The sequence below is a fragment of the Staurois parvus genome, unplaced genomic scaffold (assembly GCF_062004578.1).
Source record: "Staurois parvus isolate SC_StPar_1 unplaced genomic scaffold, SC_StPar_1.0 ptg000691l, whole genome shotgun sequence".
In the NCBI taxonomy this organism is placed as follows: Eukaryota; Metazoa; Chordata; class Amphibia; order Anura; family Ranidae; genus Staurois; species Staurois parvus.
The window spans coordinates 371,381-393,309 of NW_028318487.1; the positions used below are offsets into that span (position 1 = coordinate 371,381).

General features: G+C 43.9%; 1 protein-coding gene across 1 annotated transcript; it reads left to right on the forward strand.

Moving 5' to 3' along the window:
• The first annotated feature begins 354 nt into the window (after nt 1-354).
• Nucleotides 355-20,917, forward strand: LOC149446279 (uncharacterized). Its single transcript, XM_089652716.1, has 3 exons — nt 355-433; nt 18,946-18,972; nt 19,806-20,917. The coding sequence occupies exons 1-3, from the start codon at nt 355-357 to the stop codon at nt 20,723-20,725; spliced, it is 1,026 nt and encodes a 341-aa protein (XP_089508842.1). The 3' UTR covers nt 20,726-20,917.
• The last annotated feature ends 1,012 nt before the right edge of the window (nt 20,918-21,929 follow it).

Here is a 21,929-nt window from a genome sequence, read left to right on the forward strand (position 1 = left end):
GTGTGCAGTGTGTGGGATGTACGGGGTGTGCGGGGATATACGGGGTGTGCGCAGTGTGTGGGATGTACGGGGTGTGCGGGGATGTACGGTGTGTGGGATGTACGGGGATGTACAGGATGTATGGGTTGTGAGGGGATGTACGGGGTATGCAGGGAGTACGCAATGTACGGGGTGTACGGGAGGCGCGGGATTTACGGGGATGTACAGGATGTATGGGGCGTGCGGGGATGTACAAGGTATGCGGGGAGTGCGAGGATTACGGGGTGTGTGGGGATGTATAGGGTGTGAGGGGTGTACGGGAGGCGCAGGGTGTACGGGATGTAGGGGGTGTACGGGATGTAGGGGGTGTACGGGATGTACAGAGTGTGTGGGGTGTACTGGGTGTGCGGGATGTGCGTGGTGTACGGGATGTGCGGGGTGTACGGAATGTGCGGTGAGTGGGGGGTGTGCGGGGTGGATGGGGTGTACAGGATGTGTGGGGTGTATGGGGTATGCGGATTGTACGGGGTCTGCGGATTGTATGGGGTGTACGGGGTGTACTTGGACAGAGGAGGGGCGGTGGATGTTTTATACTCGGACAAAGATGTGGCTGTGGACGTGGTAAACTTGGACAGAGGGGGGCGGTGGACATGGTATACTTGGACAGAAGGGGGGGCGGTGGATTTGGTTTACTTGGACAGAGGGGGGGCGGTGGACATGGTATACTTGGACAGAGGAGGGCGGTGGACGTGGTATACTTGGACAGAGATGTGGCGGCGGACGTGGTATACTTGGACAGAGATGTGGCGGCGGACGTGGTATACTTGGACAGAGGGGTGGCGGTGGACGTGGTATACTTGGACAGAGGGGTGGCTGTGGGCTTGGTATACTTGGACAGAGGGGTGGCGGCGGACGTGGTATACTTGGACAGAGGGGTGGCTGTGGGCTTGGTATACTTGGACAGAGGGTGGTGGTGGACTTGGTATACTTGGACAGAGGGGTGGCGGTGGACTTGGTATACTTGGACAGAGGGGGGGCGGTGGACGTGGTATACTTGGACAGAGGGGTGGCTGTGGGCTTGGTATGGTATTTTCTCTTTATCGGACCATTCTCTGTAAATCAGTGGTGTATGTAGGTTTTGTGCTGCCCTAGGCAACACAAAAATCAGCCACCCCCACATCCCCCTGTGGAGAAAGTCTGACAACGACCAACGCCACCCCCACCCCCTGGAGGAAAGAGCCTGAGATATTGATCAATAATACACCTGACCCCCCACCCGAGAGAGCCTTCCTCTACCATTGCCCCCCATACACTGCCTTCCCCCACCCGGCGAGAGAGAGAAAGACAATCACCTTCACAGCTCCGGAACTCCTCGGGAATGAGAGTCAGGCTCTACATATACTGTCAAGCAGCCTCCAGACTCTCTCTGATCCCACTTGGACCCCATGCTGCGTGTGTCCCTTCTTCTATCCTTTCTACCAGAGGGTGGCACTGCCCACCTGAAAAATCCCACCCTAGGCAAATGCCTGGTTTGCCTTGTGGTAAATACGCCCCTGCTGTAAACCCTAGAGATGGTTGTGCATGAAAATCCCAGTAGATCAGCGGTTTTTGAAATACTCAGACCAGCCCGTCTGGCACCAACAACCATGCCATGTTCAAAGTCACTTAAATCCCTTTTCGTCCCCATTCTGGTGCTTGGATTGAACTTCAGCAAGTTGTCTTCACCACATCTAGATGCCTAAATGCATTGAGTTGCTGCCATGTGATTGGCTGATTAGCAATTTGTTACCAAACGATTGATCAGGTGTACCTAATAAAGTGGCCAGTGAGTGTATATCGGTACGGTCAGTAGGAAGGGGTTAATAATGTATTATTGATTACAGAGCTGCATTCATTTGTGTCTTTTTATATCTGTCTGCCCCATCATTGGTGTCAGCGAGAGGAATAGTGTCCCATCATTGGTGTCAGCGAGAGGAATAGTGTCCCATCATTGGTGTCAGCGACAGGAATAGTGTCCCATCATTGGTGTCAGCGAGAGGAATAGTGTCCCATCATTGGTGTCAGCGAGAGGAATAGTGTCCCATCATTGGTGTCAGTGGGAGGTATAGTGCCCCATCATTGGTGTCAGTGGGAGGAATAATGCCCCATCATTGGTATCAGTGGGAGGAATAGTGTCCCATCATTGGTGTCAGCGAGAGGAATAGTGTCCCATCATTGGTGTCAGCGAGAGGAATAGTGTCCCATCATTGGTGTCAGTGGGAGGAATAGTGCCCCATCATTGGTGTCAGTGGGAGGAATAGTGCCCCATCATTGGTATCAGTGGGAGGAATAGTGTCCCATCATTGGTATCAGTGGGAGGAATAGTGCCCCATCATTGGTGTCAGCGAGAGGAATAGTGCCCCATCATTGGTATCAGTGAGAGGAACAGTGCCCCATCATTGGTATCAGTGGGAGGAATAGTGCCCCATCATTGGTGTCAGTGGGAGGAATAGTGTCCCATCATTGGTGTCAGTGGGAGGAATAGTGCCCCATCATTGGTGTCAGCGAGAGGAATAGTGCCCCATCATTGGTATCAGTGAGAGGAATAGTGCCCCATCATTGGTATCAGTGGGAGGAATAGTGCCCCATCATTGGTGTCAGTGGGAGGAATAGTGCCCCATCACTGGTGTCAGTGGAAGGAATAGTGCCCCATCATTGGTGTCAGTGGGAGGAATAGTGCCCCATCATTGGTGTCAGTGGGAGGAATAGTGCCCCATCATTGGTGTCAGTGGAAGGAATAGTGTCCCATCATTGGTGTCAGTGGGGGGAATAGTGCCCCATCATTGGTGTCAGTGGGAGGAATAGTGCCCCATCATTGGTGTCAGTGGGAGGAATAGTGTCCCATCATTGGTGTCAGAGGGAGGAATAGTGCCCCATCATTGGTGTCAGTGGAAGGAATAGTGTCCCATCATTGGTGTCAGTGGAAGGAATAGTGCCCCATCATTGGTATCAGTGGGGGGAATATTGCCCCATCATTGGTGTCAGTGGAAGGAATAGTGTCCCATCATTGGTGTCAGTGGGGGGAATAGTGCCCCATCATTGGTGTCAGTGGAAGGAATAGTGCTCCATCATTGGTGTACATTGTACCCTCACTTCTTCCCTCCCCCCTCTACGGCTCTCACCACCTCTTCCTAATACTCCACTCCCCCGCCGACCCACATGCCACCACCAACAGACCCACGCGCTCCTGCACCTCCCGTTCCCATGCCACCTTTTAAACCCTCCTCCTTCTCCTAACCGCCGGTGACATCTCCCCGAACCCTGGCCCCCCATCTCCCCACTCCCCCTCCCGGCACCCCCCTACTCACGCCAACCACCGCAACCCCCTCAATCTCATATCTGTCCCCCTCCTCCCCACATCCACCCCTCCCCTCTCAGTTGCACTCCTGAACGCTGGTTCGGTTTGCAACAAGCTCACCGCCATCCACGATCTCTTTGTCTCCCGCTCCCTCAATCTCCTAGCGGTCACCGAAACCTGGATCCAAGCCACTGACTCCACCTCCCCGGCTGCCCTCTACTATGGAGGCCTCGTCTGGACCCACTCACCCAGACCGAGCGGACGCAGAGTCGGAGGGGTCGATATGCTCCTACCACCGCTGAGCACCTTCCAGGTCCTCCCTAACCCCCCCTCCCTATCCTTCTCCTCCTTCGAGGCCCACTGCATCCGGCTCTTCTCTCCCACCCCCTACGGATTGCGGTAATCTATCCATCCCCCTTCCTAGACGACTTTGCCGCCTGGCTTCCCTTCTTCCTCTCCTCCGAGCTACCGACCATCATCCTAGGCGACTTCAATATCCCGATCAACGCCAACAGCCCGGCTACTTCCCAACTCCTCCTTCTAACCTCCTCCTTCGCGCTCACACAGCACACACAGTCCTCCACCCACTCCAATGGAAACACCCTGGACCTCGTTTTCTCCCACCTCTGCACCCCCCACGACTTCACTAACACCCCCTTCCCCCTCTCTGACCACCACCTCATCAAATTCTCCATCTCCCCCTCCCTCAACTCCCCCCTTCTCCCGAAGCGTCTAACCATCCCCCGCAACCTCCGCAATCTGAACCCGACCCATCTCCACCCGGCAGCTGACCGCCTGTATGACAGTATCCTCCCTCTGTCATGCCCTGACCTGGCCACTACTGCATACAATGACTCGCTGTCAGCTGCCCTTGACTCCCTGGCACCCCTAACCACACGTAGCATTAGACCCCGAACGCTCCAACCGTGGCAAAACGACCACACAAAATGCCTCAAACGACGCAGTCGCGCGCTGGAGCACTTATGGCACAAAACCAGATCCCCTCGCGCGTTCTCCCTCTATAAAGCCGCCTACCTCGCCTACACCACCTCCCTTCACGCCGCCAAGCAAGCCTATTTCATAACCCTTATCAGCACCCTCTCCATCTGTCCTCGCCGGCTCTTCTCCACTTTAAAATCCCTGCTCTCTCCCCCCCCCAACCCCACCCAGCACCTCACTCACCGCCCACGAGATTGCCACTCACTTCCAAAACAAGATTGACGCAATCCGTAAGGACATTGTCAACTCACAATCCACCTCTCCACCCAGCCTCCCGCCCTCCTTCAACCCCTCAACTGTCCCCTCCCCCGACCTCATAGCCGCACTACCCCCCACTATACCTAATCCCCCGCACATCATCACCTCCCCAACACTCCACTGCTTCAGCCCAACTACCCCCGAGGAGGTCTCTAAGGTCTTCACTGAAGCCCGCCTCACCACCTGCCCCCTGGACCCTATCCCCTCACAGCTCCTCCAGTCACCCCCCCCTCCATCATTCACTCCCTCACTCACATCTTCAATCTCTCCCTCTCCACTGGCACCTTCCCCTCCCCTCTAAAGCACGCGCACATCACCCCCATACTCAAAAAACCCTCCCTTGACCCCACTGACCTGAACAACCTTAGACCCATCTCCCTGCTGCTCTTCACTTCCAAGCTCCTTGAGTGCCTGGCCTACAATCGCCTAAGCGCCCACCTCACTGATAACAACCTCCATGACACCCTACAGTCTGGCTTCCGTCCCCTGCACTCCACCGAAACCGCCCTACTTAAAATCACCAACGACCTGTTAACCGCCAAAGCCAATGGCCACTATTCTATCCTCCTGCTCCTCGACCTCTCCGCGGCCTTCGACACTGTTGACCACCCTCTCCTCCTTGCTAAACTGCACTCCCTTGGCATCAGGGACGCTGCTCTCTCCTGGTTCTCCTCCTACCTTTCCCAACGCTCCTTCAGCGTCACCTACAACACTGCCACCTCCCCCTCTCTGTCGGGGTCCCCCAAGGCTCTGTCCTCAGGCCCCTCCTCTTCTCCATCTATACCTCCTCCCTTGGCAAACTTATTCACTTCCACGGCTTCAGTTACCACCTCTATGCCGATGACACCCAAATTTACCTCTCCACCCCCCACCTCACCCCCTCACTCTCTGCCCGCATCACCCACCTCCTAAACGACATATCAGACTGGATGTAGCTCCATTTCCTCAAACTTAAACTATCCAAAAAAAGTAACCGATGCAGAAAAAAGTGCACTGAACTGCATCTGGTGTGAACAGGCCCTAAGGCTAGGTTCACATATGTGCAGGTGGTGCGGCTGCGGATCCGCATGAAAATCCACCACCCACACAGAAGAATTCGGACTCGCAGGTGGGTGCCATTATTTCTAATGGCACGCCACCCGCACTGGCAAACACAACCGTACTGGGAACCGTGCAGGTTGCGTTTTCAGAAGAAGTGCCGGGACTTCTTCCCTGCGTGTCATGGGGCACGGGAGTCCATTCAAATGAATGGGCTCTTGTGAACGTGTAAAACGCCGCCCGCATGGCCCCATATATGTGAACAATCTCACCACCTTCAGACATTTATGTTGGCTGCCAGATCTGCAACCAGCATATTGGGTGGACAGTAGATCTGCAATGGAAACCGTCATATTGGGTGGACGGTAGATCTGCAATGGAAACCGTCATATTGGGTGGACGGTAGATCTGCAATGGAAACCGTCATATCGGGTGGACGGTAGATCTGCAATGGAAACCGTCATATCGGGTGGACGGTAGATCTGCAATGGAAACCGTCATATCGGGTGGACGGTAGATCTAAAATGGAAACCGTCATATCGGGTGGACAGTAGATCTGCAATGGAAACCGTCCTATTGGGTGGACAGTAGATCTGCAATGGAAACCGTCATATTGGGTGGACAGTAGACCTGCAATGGAAACTGTCATATTGGGTGGACAGTAGATCTGCAATGGAAACCGTCACATTGGGTGGACAGTAGATCTGCAATGGAAACCGTCATATTGGGTGGACAGTAGATCTGCAATGGAAACCATAATATTGGTGGACGGTAGACCTTGCATTGTCTCCTGACACATCCAAAACTGTCCTATAATATCTATGGGCACACATATAATGATTTATTATTTCTAAAACATGTTGGAAACCATTTCTCGTTTTCCTTCCACTTCACAACTATGTGCCACTTTGTGTTGATCTATCACAGGGGCCTCCAAACTGCGGCCTGGCAACCAGATGTGGCTCCTTGCTACCCTTTATCTGGCCCTTGGGGAACTATTCTTCCCTCTAATACCAATGGTGGGGCACTAATCCTACTGACCAACAACCCAGAGGCCATCTTTATTCTCACTGATGCTGGAACCAGGACATTTTCTATCCTCCTAATCCGGCCCTCCTAAAGTCTGAAGAACAGTATACTGGCCCTTTGCTTGAAAGGTTTGGAGTCTCATAGTCTATCACCACAAATCCCAATACAATACATTGACCTTCTTGGTTGTAAGGTGACAAACATGTCAAGGGGTAATAATACTTTACCAAGGCACTGTAGATCAGAGCAGTGTATGGGTTGATTGGCCATCATTAGTGCTCCTTTGTATGGTTCCACTTACATTATCTGAGTTTTTGATAGACACACAGAATGTCGGTTCAAAAGTTTGGGTTGTATGCTATCTTATGTAAACGGAGTGGCAGTTTATCAGACCTATCTATTGTAAACATCACTATGTTGTTCTTTTCCCTTTAATGACAACCTATTGATGTGCTAATTCATTATCATATAAACAGGACCTGATTGCAGAAACTGCCCTGAAGACAAAGCCCATTATTTGTAGACTGGAGACTCTAAAAGATAAGTGCAGTGAGTAGAGACTTCTATCCAACTACAAACTGTACATATATATATATTTTTTTACATTAATATATTTTATCAAATATTTTGTAATATTCATTGATATCTATATAAGGAGAGAGGGTGAGAAGGTGAACAGCTCTGCCTTTCAGGCTCCATATTTAGCAGTATATCTGAGAATGGCTTGCATCTTATAAAATGTTATCCTAAATCCCAAAGAGTTTCAAAACATGTTGGCAACAGTTATGAGCAATAAGTCCATCATCAGGCCAAAAAACACAGACCTCTTCATCAAGCCAAAAAACACAGATTTGTAGGCCGATGAAGGGCTTATTGCTAGAAATGGTTTCCAACATGTTATAACTTCTAGAAAAATAAAAGAAAGCAAAAAAAAGTCATATTTGGCAGCATTTATACACTATATTGACAGCACTATATAAGTACCTGAAATAAATAAACAAATATTGCCAAAAGTATTGGGAACCCCCTCCAAGTCATGTGATTCAGGCGTTCCAATCCCCTCCATGGCCACAGCTGTATAAAATCATCACCTAGGCATGCAGACTGCTTCTACAAACATTGGTGAAAGAATGGGTCGCTCTCAGGAGCTCAGTGACTCCAAGCGTGGTCCCGTGATAGGTGGTCACCTGTGCAATAAGTCCATCCATGACATTTCCTGGCTATTAAATATTCCACGGTCAACTGTTAGTGGGATTATAACAAAGTGGAAGCAACTGGGAACAACAGCAGCTCAGCCACCAAGTGGTAGGCCACGTCACATGACAGGGCGGGGTCAGCGCATGCTGAAGCGCACAGTGCGCAGAAGTCACCAACTGTCTGCAGAGTCAATAGCTAAAGACCTCCAAACTTGGTTTGGCCTTCAGATGAGCCCAACAACAGTGTGTAGAGAGCTTCATGGAATGGGTTTCCAAGGCCGAGCAGCTGCATCCAAGCCTTACATTACCAAGTGCAATGCAAGGCGTCGGATGCTGTGGTGTAAAGCACGCCGCCACTGGACTCTAGAGCAGTGGAGACGTGTTCTCTGGAGTGACCAATCACACTTCTCTGGAAATCTGATGGCCGTGTCTGGGTTTGGTGGTTGACAGGAGAACGGTACTTGCCTAACTGCATTGTGCCAAGTGTAAAGTTTGGTGGAGGGGGATTATGGTGTGGGGTTGTTTTTCAGGGTTTGGGCTTGGCCCCCTAGTTCCAGAGAAAGGAACTTTTAAGATGTCAGCATGCCAAGACATTTTGGACAATTTCATGCTCCCAACTTTGTGGGAAGAGTTTGGGGATGGCCCCTTCCTGTTCCAACATCACTGCGCACCAGTGCACAAAGCAAGGACCATACAGACATGGAGGAGCCAGTTTGGGGTGGAGGAACTTGACTGTCCTGCACAGAGTCCTGACCTCAACCCCATAGAACACCTTTGGGATGAATTAGAGCGGAGACTGCAAGCCAGGCCTCCTCCCCCGACATCAGTGCCTGACCTCACAATGTGCTTCTGGAAGAATGGTCAAACCTTCCCATAGACACCCTCCTAAACCTTGTGGATGGCCTTCCCAGAAGAGTTGAAGCTGTTATAGCTGCAAAGGGCGGGGCCAACTCAATATTGAACCCTAGGGAGTAAGACTGGGGGGCCATTAAAGTTCATGTGCGTGGAAAGGCAGGCCGACTACTGCTTTTGGCAATATATTGTAGTTACATAGTTAGTCTGGCTGAAAAAAGTCCATCTAGTTCAAACATAAAAGGGAAGAAGAAAAATTATAACCTTTTACCCAGTTGATCCAGAGGAAGGTAAAAAAAAAACCAGCAAAGCATTTGCTCCTACAGGGGAAAAACTCCTTCCTGTTCCCCCGAGAGGCAATCGGATATTCCTTCAATCAACTTTACCTATAAATGTTAAATCCAGTTCAGGGGCGGACTGGCAACTCATGGGGCCCCCGGGCAATAGGGGATCATGGGGTCCCTGTGTCCTTGCCCAAACTCAAAAAAGCCTATGAAAAAGGTACCAGGGACATCTCATGGGGCCCCCTACTGACCATGGGCCCTCGGGCAGTGCCCGAGTTTCCAAATGGTCAGTCCGCTCCTGATCCAGTTATATTCTGTGTATCCAAGAAAGAATCCAGGACTTTTTTAAAGCACTCCACTGAGCTGGCCACAACCAACTCTTGAGGGAGTCTATTCCACATTCTCACAGCTCTCACTGTGAAGAAACCTTTCCATGTTTGGAGATTAATTTTCTATTCCTCCAGATGTAAAGAGTGCCCCCTTGTCCTCTGTGATGACCTCAGGGTGAATATCTCTACACCGAGTCCACTATATGAACCACTGATGTATTTATACATGGAGATCATATCCCCCCTTATGTATTATACATGGAGATCATATCCCCCCTTATGTATTATACATGGAGATCATATCCCTCCTTATGTATTATACATGGAGATCATATCCCCCTTATGTATTATACATGGAGATCATATCCCCCTTATGTATTATACATGGTGATCATATCCCCCCTTATGTATTATACATGGAGATCATATCCCCCCTTATGTATTATACATGGAGATAATTCCCCCCCTTATGTATTATAAATGTTGATCATACCCCCCTTTATGTATTATACATGGAGATCATATCCCCCTTATGTATTATACATGGAGATCATATCCCCCCTTATGTATTATACATGTTGATCATACCCCCCCTTATGTATTATACATGGAGATTATACCCCCCCTTATGTATTATACATGGAGATCATATCCCACTTATGCATTATACATGGAGATCATATCCCCCCTTATGTATTATACATGGAGATCATATCCCCCCTTATGTATTATACATGGAGATCATATCCCCCCTTATGTATTATACATGGAGATCATATCCCCCTTATGTATTATACATGGAGATCATATCCCCCCTTATGTATTATACATGGAGATCATATCCCTCCTTATGTATTATACATGGTGATCATATCCCCCCTTATGTATTATACATGGAGATCATATCCCCCTTATGTATTATACATGGAGATCATATCCCCCCTTATGTATTATACATGGAGATCATATCCCCCCTTATGTATTATACATGGAGATCATATCCCCCTCTTATGTATTATACATGGAGATCATATTCCCCCTTATGTATTATACATGGAGATCATATCCCTCCTTATGTATTATACATGGAGATCATATCCCCCCTTATGTATTATACATGGAGATCATATTCCCCCTTATGTATTATACATGGAGATCATATCCCCCTTATGTATTATAGATGGAGATCATATCCCCACTTATGTATTATACATGGTGATCATATCCCCCCTTATGTATTATACATGGAGATCATATCCCCCCTTATGTATTATACATGGAGATCATATCCCCCTCTTATGTATTATACATGGAGATCATATTCCCCCTTATGTATTATACATGGAGATCATATCGCCACTTATGTATTATACATGGAGATCATATCCCCCCTTATGTATTATACATGGAGATCATATCCCCCCTTATGTATTATACATGGAGATCATATCCCCCCCTTATGTATTATAGATGGAGATCATATCCCCTCTTATGTATTATACATTGTGATCATATCCCCCCTTATGTATTTTACATGGAGATCATATCCCCCCTTATGTATTATACATGGAGATCATATCCCCCTCTTATGTATTATACATGGAGATCATATCCCCTCTTATGTATTATACATGGTAATCATATCCCCCTTATGTATTTATACATGGAGATCATATCCCCCTTATGTATTATACATGGAGATCATATCCCCCCTTATGTATTATACATGGAGATAATTCCCCCCCCCTTATGTATTATATATGTTGATCATACCCCCCCCTTATGTATTATACATGGAGATCATATCCCCCCTTATGTATTATACATGGAGATCATATCCCCCTTATGTATTATACATGGAGATCATATCCCCCTAATGTATTATACATGGAGATCATATCCCCCCTTATGTATTATACATGGAGATCATATCCCCCCTTATGTATTATACATGGAGATCATATCCCCCCTTATGTATTATACATGTTGATCATACCCCCCCTTATGTATTATACATGGAGATTATACCCCCCTTATGTATTATACATGGAGATCATATCCCACTCATGCATTATACATGGTGATCATATCCCCCCTTATGTATTATACATGGAGATCATATCCCCCTTATGTATTATACATGGAGATCATATCCCCCCTTATGTATTATACATGGAGATCACATCCCTCCTTATGTATTATACATGGTGATCATATCCCCCCTTATGTATTATACATGGAGATCATATCCCCCTTATGTATTATACATGGAGATCATATCCCCCCTTATGTATTATACATGGAGATCATATCCCCCCTTATGTATTATACATGGAGATAATTTCCCCCCTTATGTATTATACACGATGATCATACCCCCCTTATGTATTATACATGGAGATCATATCCCCCCTTATGTATTATACATGGAGATCATATCCCCCCTTTATGTATTATACATGGAGATCATATCCCCCTTATGTATTATACATGGAGATCATATCCCCCCTTATGTATTATACACGGTGATCATATCCCCCTTATGTATTATACATGGAGATCATATCCCCCCTTATGTATTATACATGGAGATCATATCCCCCTCTTATGTATTATACATGGAGATCATATCCCCCCTTATGTATTATACATGGAGATCATATCCCCCTTATGTATTATACATGGAGATCATATCCCCCTTATGTATTATACATGGAGATCATATCCCCCTAATGTATTATACATGGAGATCATATCCCCCCTTATGTATTATACATGGAGATCATATCCCCCCTTATGTATTATACATGGAGATCATATCCCCCCTTATGTATTATACATGGAGATTATACCCCCCTTATGTATTATACATGGAGATCATATCCCACTCATGCATTATACATGGTGATCATATCCCCCCTTATGTATTATACATGGAGATCATATCCCCCTTATGTATTATACATGGAGATCATATCCCCCCTTATGTATTATACATGGAGATCACATCCCTCCTTATGTATTATACATGGTGATCATATCCCCCCTTATGTATTATACATGGAGATCATATCCCCCTTATGTATTATACATGGAGATCATATCCCCCCTTATGTATTATACATGGAGATCATATCCCCCCTTATGTATTATACATGGAGATAATTTCCCCCCTTATGTATTATACACGATGATCATACCCCCCTTATGTATTATACATGGAGATCATATCCCCCCTTATGTATTATACATGGAGATCATATCCCCCCTTTATGTATTATACATGGAGATCATATCCCCCTTATGTATTATACATGGAGATCATATTCCCCCTTATGTATTATACATGGAGATCATATCCCCCCTTATGTATTATACACGGTGATCATATCCCCCTTATGTATTATACATGGAGATCATATCCCCCCTTATGTATTATACATGGAGATCATATCCCCCTCTTATGTATTATACATGGAGATCATATCCCCCCTTATGTATTATACATGGAGATCATATCCCCCTTATGTATTATACATGGAGATCATATCCCCTCTTATGTATTATACATGGAGATCATATCCCCTCTTATGTATTATAAATGCAGATCATATCCCCCCTTATGTATTATACATGGAGATCATATCCCCCCCTTATGTATTATACATGGAGATCATATCCCCCCTTATGTATTATACATGGAGATCATATCCCCCCTTATGTATTATACATGGTGATCATATCCCCCCTTATGTATTATACATGGAGATCATATCCCCCTTATGTATTATACATGGAGATCATATCCCCCTTATGTATTATACATGGTGATCATATCCTCCCTTATGTATTATGTATTCCTAGATTGAAAGCTCGAAAGAGTAGGGCCCTCTAACCCCTCGTGTGCTGTTTGTAGTTGCTGAACTGTTGCATGTATTGTCCCCCCCTCTATTGTACTGCACTGAGCAAACCCTTTGGCGCTATATAAACTCGATGTAATGTAATGTATTATACATGGAGATCATATCCCCCTTATGTATTACACATGGAGATCATATCCCCCCTTATGTATTATACATGGAGATCATATCCCCCCTTATGCATTATACATGGAGATCATATCCCCCTTATGTATTATACATGGAGATCATATCCCCCTTATGTATTATACATGGAGATCATATCCCCCCCTTATGTATTATACATGGAGATCATATCCCCCCTTTTGTATTATACATGGAGATCATATCCCCCCTTTTGTATTATACATGGAGATCATATCCCCCCTTTTGTATTATACATGGAGATCATATCCCCCTTATGTAATATACATGGAGATCATATCCCCCCTTATGTATTATACATGGAGATCATATCCCCCCTTATGTATTATACATGGAGATCATACCCCCCCTTATGTATTTATACATGGAGATCATATCCCCCCTTATGTATTATACATGGAGATCATATCCCCCCTTATGTATTATACATGGAGATCATATCCCCCCTTATGTATTATACATGGAGATCATATCCCCCCTTATGTATTATACATGGAGATCATATCCCCCCTTATGTATTATACATTGTGATCATATCCCCCCTTATGTATTATACATGGAGATCATATCCCCCTTATGTATTATACATGGAGATCATATCCCCCTAATGTATTATATATGGAGATCATATCCCCCCTTATGTATTATACATTGTGATCATATCCCCCCTTATGTATTTATACATGGAGATCATATCCCCCCCCCTTATGTATTATACATGGAGATCATATCCCCCCCTTATGTATTATACATGGAGATCATATCCCCCTTATGTATTATACATGGTGATCACATCCCCCCTTATGTATTATACATGGAGATCATATCCCTCCCTTATGTATTATACATGGAGATCATATCCCCCTTATGTATTATACACGGTGATCATATCCCCCCTTATGTATTATACATGGAGATCATATCCCCCCTTATGTATTATACACGGTGATCATATCCCCCCTTATGTATTATACATGGAGATCATATCCCCCCCTTATGTATTATACATGGAGATCATATCCCCCCTTATGTATTATACATGGAGATCATATCCCCCCTTATGTATTATACATGGAGATCATATCCCCCCTTATGTATTATACATGGAGATCATATCCCCCCCTTATGTACTATACATGGAGATCATATCCCCCCTTATGTATTATACATGGTGATCATATCTCCCCTTATGTATTATACATGGAGATCATATCCCCCCTTATGTATTATACATGGTGATCATATCCCCCCTTATGTATTATACATGGATATCATATCCCCCCTGCGTGGATCGTCGGCTTGTTTAAAACTTACCTTTTCGTGGGGTGGGTCTGGAGTCACCCCGTATAGGTTGCAAACCGACGATCCCCCCTGGATGGATCGGATCTGTGGATTGGGGAGGATAATGGATCGGACTCCGATCCATTATGCTCAATCCACAGATCTGATGCATTCTCCGGGGATCGTCGGAGGGGGTGTCACCAAGTGTTACCGCACCGGGTGACACCAACCCTAGGGATGCCTCTGCCTATCACTAGAAATTCACAGTTTAGGTCTTCAGAGTTTACCAAAAACTGAAACTTTGGGTGGGCTGATCCTGAAATTTGCTCTGCCGGAAAACATGAACTTACATGACCTAAACTTTTTTTTTGTTTTCCATTTTGGATAGAGCAGCATCTGTGTCCCATTGGGGAGATTTCCCTTCACTTCTTGTCCCATAGCCAAACAGGAAGTGAGAGGAAATCCCTGCAAATTAAGAGAATTCCTTGGGGGCCCCAGGTCACTAGAACTAGTGTCCCCATATGTGAACCTAGGGTACCTCACAGGTGTCAGACTGGCGGCCCTCCAGCTGTTGCCAAACTACCAGTCCTATGAGGCATTGCAAGACTGACAGCTGCAAGCATGGCTCCCAAAGTCAGAGGCATGATGGGACTTGTAGTTTCGCAACATCTGGAGCGCTTCCAGCTTGACACCCCTAGACTAACTCATATTCTTGGTTGGCTGGTCTTAGATTTGGCCATACATGTGCAAAGCTGGCCAATACATAGCACAGTGGCTGAATGGTTAGCGCTACTGCCTGGCAGTGCTAGGGTCCTTGGTTCATATATCAACCACAGCACCACCTGCCTGGAGTTTGCATGTTCTCCCTGTCCCTGTGTGGGTTTCCTCTGGGTACTCTGGTTTCCTCCCACACTCCAAAAGGCATGCTGGGAGGTAAATTGGATCTTGCCCAAATTGTCCCTAGTATGTGTATGTATGAATGTGAGTTAGGGACCTTAGATTGTACACCCCATGAGGGTTAGGGACTGATGTGAATGTACAATATATATATAAAGTGCTGCGTACATTGATGGCGCTATATAAGTACCTGAAATAAAAAAATAAAATAAAGAATTAAGGCAGGTATGACTGTGAGTTAGGGACCTTAGATTGTACGCTCCTTGAGGGTTAGGGACTGATGTGAATGTACAATATATATATATATGTGTGTGTAAAGAGCTGCGTAAATTGACAGCACTATAGAAGCACCTGTAATAATAATAAAATATGTTTTTCCCACAAATTTAAAGAAAAAAAACAGGCAAATTTCATATTGTTTTATTCCAGAAAAAATAAAAAAAAAATATTTCAGAAAAAAACAATGTGCTTTACCTGTTACATTTTTATGTGGTCAAAATCAGCAGAAAACTGTTTTTAGTTTCATAATTTTTACCATTTATCTCTTTTCTAAAAAAAAATGAATAAAGTATGTAATTTCAAGTCATGGAGAAGGCAAAAAGCTTTGTATATAATATATAATACTGTATTATGTTTTCCTCATAACTTGAAAAAATATTGTTTCATTCCAGACAAATTAATACAATTATTTATATAAACACTTTGCTTTTTTTTTTTACATTTTTTATGTGGTCAAAATCAACAGAAATTAGTTTTTTTTAAATAATTTTCTCAATTTTTTTTTCATTTTGAAAAAAATGGATTTCATTTTTATGTGAATAATATCTAATATTTTAGAAAAATAAACCCACAGTGCCTTGTCTTTTACATTTTTAAGTGGTCAAAACCATTAGAAATTAGTTTTTTTTAAACATTTCTAAAATAAAATAAAAAAGGCAAATTTTGCATTGTTTATTCTAAAAAAAAACTTATAAATGTGCCCTGTCTTTTACATTTATCTATGGTCATAATCAGCAGAATTTTAAATATTTCATTGTTTTTTATTTTATTTTGAAAAATTAAAGTATATCAATAAAGTAAAAATAAAGTTGGTTTCAACAGAAAGTAATATCAGCCCCTCCCCCACACACACTGGGTCCCAAATTGTAAAACAACCTTTTTTATAATATTAGGGTTTGCTATCTAAATGCAAATATCAGGGAGGAGACTTCATTGTTTTCTGTAAATCCACCCAGATAATGCAGAGGTGGTCTGTCCTATATAAAGACCCTCATCACCTTCTGCTCTCATACCCATTACCTGCCATCTGCCATCAGGATGAAGGGCCTTGTGATCATCATTTTGTGCTGCATCAATCAAATTCTATGTCGGCCAGGTAAATCCACTTCTCTTCCATCTCTTCTGTATTATTGTTCACAGCTTAGCAAATGAAATGGTGAATTTGGATTCATATGTATTCCCTATTTTATCTCTCACTTTGATCTGTTTTTTTTTTTACTTCTCTCTATAGTATATAATTATTGCAATGGAATATTAATACAATTCTCTCTCTCACATATAATTGTGGGGATTTTAATTACACTGAAGCTACTATAATCCTGTGTAGTTTCCGTTTCTGCTTTTTTTTTTTTTTTTTTTTAAAAAAGCAGATGTTTTAAAAGGGCATACACACTTTTGCTGTTTTTTTTAAGTATGATTAATGGCAGAACTCTTTTTTTCTTTCGTTTTGGATAAAGTGGAGAGGGATTAGAACCCCCGTCAGGTTTTTATCCCTAGACAAAAAAATATATAATATATAAATATATTATTATTATTGTTGCACAGGATTTATATAGCGCCAACAGTTTGCGCATTGCTTCACAATATAAGGGAGACAGTACAAGTACAATACATTTCAGTACAGAAGGAATAGGAGGGCCCGGCTCCTGGAGCTTACAATCTAAAGGAAGGGGGAGGGGATACAAAAGGTGATAGCTGCGGGGGATGATCTGGTGGAGGTGATTCAAGTTCTTAGGTGGAGGTGGGGTAGGCTTCCCTGAAGAAGTGAGTTTTCAAAGATCGCCTAAAGGCAGACAAGGGTGGGGGCTGACCGGACATGTTGTGGTAGGGATATATAATTATATATAAAATTATACAAATGAGGTCCTTTGATATCAGGCTGCATACATGTTTATGGTATATTTGAGCACTGCCAATTTTTTATTTATTTATTTTTTTCGTTTAATTCAAGCTATTTTTTTTGCCTTTAGTTCTAAGTTATAAAATGCAGACTTGTCTATTTTGTGTCACCTGGGGCTATGTTACTCCACCCTTGAGACTTCTTAAACTGTTTCCAATTTAAAGGGATAGTTCCCCCTTTATTGGTCATTTAAAAAAAAATCCCAGATTTAAATGCCTTAAGTTCTACTTTAAATTTTTATGGTATATTCGAGGACCGCCACTTTTTTTTTTTTTTCATTTAATTTGCACTGTCTTTTAAAAAAATGCCTTTACTTCTACTTTAATTAATTGTTTATAGTATATTTGAGCACTGCCAATCTTTGGTTTTATTTTTAATTTTTTTTATTTAATCCAAGCTGTTTTTTTTAAAAATGTCTTTAGTTCTACTTTTATTTGTAGAAGTTATGGTATATTTCAGCACTGCAAATTTTTTTTTTTGTTGTTGTTTAATTCAAGCTGTTTTTTTTAAAAATCCCTTTAGTTTTTCTTTAATTGTAGAAGTTATAGAATGCAGATTTGTCTATTTTGTGTCACCTGGGGCTGTTACTCCACCCTTAAGACTTCTTAAGCTGTTTACAATTTAAAGGGATAGTTCCCCCTTTATTGGCCATTTTCAAACAAAAATCCCCCATGTATTGTATCCCAGCCTCCCTGGCACATTACATATCACTCTTCAAATAATTGTACCTGCCCCCCTTCATACACGTGGGCACTGTGCAGCCTGTCTGAAAAGCCTCCTTGGCAGATGATCCCCCATTCATTCATGTGTTTGCAGTAAAGTGAGCTCTGATTGGTTTATTTTGGGGAAGATTTACTAAAACTGGAGCACTCTGAATCTGGTGCAGCTGTGCATGACAGCCAATCAGCTTCTAACATCAGATTTTCCAATTAAGCTTTGGTAATAAAACCTGGAAGCTGATTGGTCCCTATGCAGAGCCGCCCAAGACTTTCCACTCTCCACTTTTAGTAAATCGCCCCCTATGGGTGTACTGCACTCGGCACACTTCTCCATGCACTCCTCATTGGATAAATCTGCGTGTTTCTTCTAGCAACCATATTTCATTTTAATGGAAGTTGTAAAAAAAAAAAATGTTAATTTGCTCAACTGTGTAACTCAACAGGCAATATGAATGTGATATCCAGAGTCTTCCGTTATCTTAATATTCTGTTCTTCTCTTTCAGCATATCCCGAGGAAAGTTGGAAAATTGGTAAGTTACTCAAAGGCATGCATGTCCAGAACTGTTGCTAGCAGAGGAACCCCACCCTAGATATCCTGTATAAAAAGTAAAATCCCTATACATTGTTTCAGTATGAAAATATAAAAAAATACTTGGTAGTCCATGGAATCCAGCCTTGTTGTCTTGTAGGTGAAGATCTCTCTCTCTCTCCCCCCTCTCTCTCCCCTCTCCTCCCCCCTCTCTCTCTCCCCCCTCTCTCTCCCCTCTCTCCCCCCCCTTCCCTTCCCCCTCTCTCCTCCTCTCTCTTTCTCTTCCCTCTCTATCTCTCTCTCCCCCCCTCTCTCTCTTCGCTTTCTCTCTTTCTCTTCCCCCTCTCTCTCTCTCTTCCCTTTCTCTCTTTCTCTTCCCTTTCTCTCTTTCTTTCTCTCTCTCTCATGAACGGCCGATCTTTTGAGTCAAACTAACATTTGACTCAAACATACACCCATCATTAAATGTAAGATGACCATGGAAAGTAACCTTTTGACTGGTTGGGTTGACAAGGACATCCAATAGATGGAACTAAAACAATTAAGATTTCCTTCTCCTTTCCTGCACTCCTCGCCTCAAGTTGTCCAGTTGGTCCTGTAGGCCGTTATGCTTACTTTTCTATTGATTAAAAGCTGCGTAGTGCTGTAGCATTTTACAGATCGATTTTCCTCCCAAATTAATATTTTTTTCTCTACTATAAGATGCCAATAAGGATGAAACACCACTGAATTTTAATGAACAAGGAGAGGCTTCCGCAGACTACAGACAACTGAATTTTAAGGAACAAGGAGAGGCTTCTGGAGACGACGGACAACTGATTTATAAGGACCAAGGAGAGGCTTCTGGATATGATGGACAACTGATTTATAAGGAACAAGGAGAGGCTTCTGGATATGATGGACAACTGATTTATAAGGAACAAGAAGAGGCTTCTGGAGATGGACAGCTGATTTTTAAGGACCAAGGAGAGGCTTCTGGAGACGACGGACAACTGATTGATAAGGAACAAGGAGAGGCTTCTGGAGATGACGGACAACTGATTTATAAGGAACAAGGAGAGGCTTCTGGAGATGAAGGACCACTGATTTTTAAGGACCAAGGAGAGGCTTCTGGTGATGATGGACAGCTGATTTATAAGGAACAAGGAGAGGCTTCTGGATATGATGGACAACTGATTTATAAGGAACAAGGAGAGGCTTCTGGAGATGGACAGCTGATTTTTAAGGACCAAGGAGAGGCTTCTGGAGACGACGGACAACTGATTGATAAGGAACAAGGAGAGGCTTCTGGAGATGGAAAACTGATTTTTAAGGACCAAGGAGAGGCTTCTGGAGACGACGGACAACTGATTTATAAGGAACAAGGAGAGGCTTCTGGAGATGAAGGACCACTGATTTTTAAGGACCAAGGAGAGGCTTCTGGAGACGACGGACAACTGATTTATAAGGAACAAGGAGAGGCTTCTGGAGATGATGGACAACTGATTTATAAGGACCAAGGAGAGGCTTCTGGTGATGATGGACAACTGATTTATAAGGAACAAGGTGAGGCTTCTGGAGATGACGGACAACCAATTTTTAAGGACCAAGGAGAGGCTTCTGGAGACGATGGACAACTGATTTATAAGGAACAAGGAGAGGCTTCTGGAGATGACGGACAACTGATTTATAAGGACCAAGGAGAGGCTTCTGGAGACCACGGACAACTGATTTATAAGGAACAAGGAGAGGCTTCTGGAGATGATCACCACTGAAGCTATAGCCTGCAATGCTGTTCAGTGTATTCTGACCATGTAAATCTCCCCTCTGTCAGACAGACCTAGGAAATTAGAATAAAAGACCCTTGAAAATCCCACACCCTGTATAGGGTGCCACGTATTTCAGTGCTAATTCCCATTTTCTGTGCAACAAGAAAAATGTAAGTTTGTAATTTTTATCAGCGTTGTTTATTTTTAATCATGCACATATTAAATTCTTTAATTTTTCTAAATAAATGTTTTTTCTACCAACTGGTGTTTTTTTTATTTATAAGATAAGTCTATAAGGTTATTTGCAAAAAAAGTTTGAGTTTATTCAATCTATGAGTACAGCATTGCCTCCCTAAAACAGAAAGCACTCAAATATTCTCAAATCCAAAAACAAGAGGGTTACTCTTCATTTACCGGTTAAATTATATGGGAACTGCTGAATACACAGTTGAAATACAATTGTGTGAACTAATTCACCTTACAAAACAAATTTGGAGCTGAAAGTGAAATCTTTAAAAGTGTAATTTATCATACCTAAAAAACATTGACCTTGCAGATTTTATTAGCTGCCCCATGACTGATCCCTCTACATTGGAGGCAGGGTTGGCAAATATTGGCAAATTTGCAAGATGTCTGTAAATTTTTGTTATAGATGGGCTGCCCGTAAAAAAAAAAAAAAAAAAAAAGGCTTTTGGTGCATTTTGGCACCGGCCTGGCAACGGCAGGATCAAGGTGATGTTTTATGAATCACACAGCAGGAGTCAGACTGGAGGGGGAGCCAGGACTCAGGAGAGCCACCCACTGAGCGTGGGGTGTAGGACTCTAGTTTGGATGAGAAGAGGACAGACTCAAAATGAGCCTCTGTGCCCAGCTGCCCAGTCTGCTCTGGACTGTGTCTGACTGCCTGCCCCTGAGAGAGCAATGGAGGAGCCTGGAAGTCAGGTCATTTACAGCTCCCAGACAGTCATTCCACACAAAGTCTGTAAGGGGAGGGGTCACTGATGTGGGGGGGGGTGAATAATATGCTAAAGTAAGGGGGGACACTGATATAAAGGTGATCTGGACCAGGTATTCCTTTTTACATCAGTCTGCAGGATTCCTCTTACAGTTCAAGGGGGAACGCTGGACCTGATGTAAAGGGGAACTCTGTAAATGACAATGCTGCAGACCCTGATTTAAATGGGAACTCTGATGTAAAGGGAAACACTGT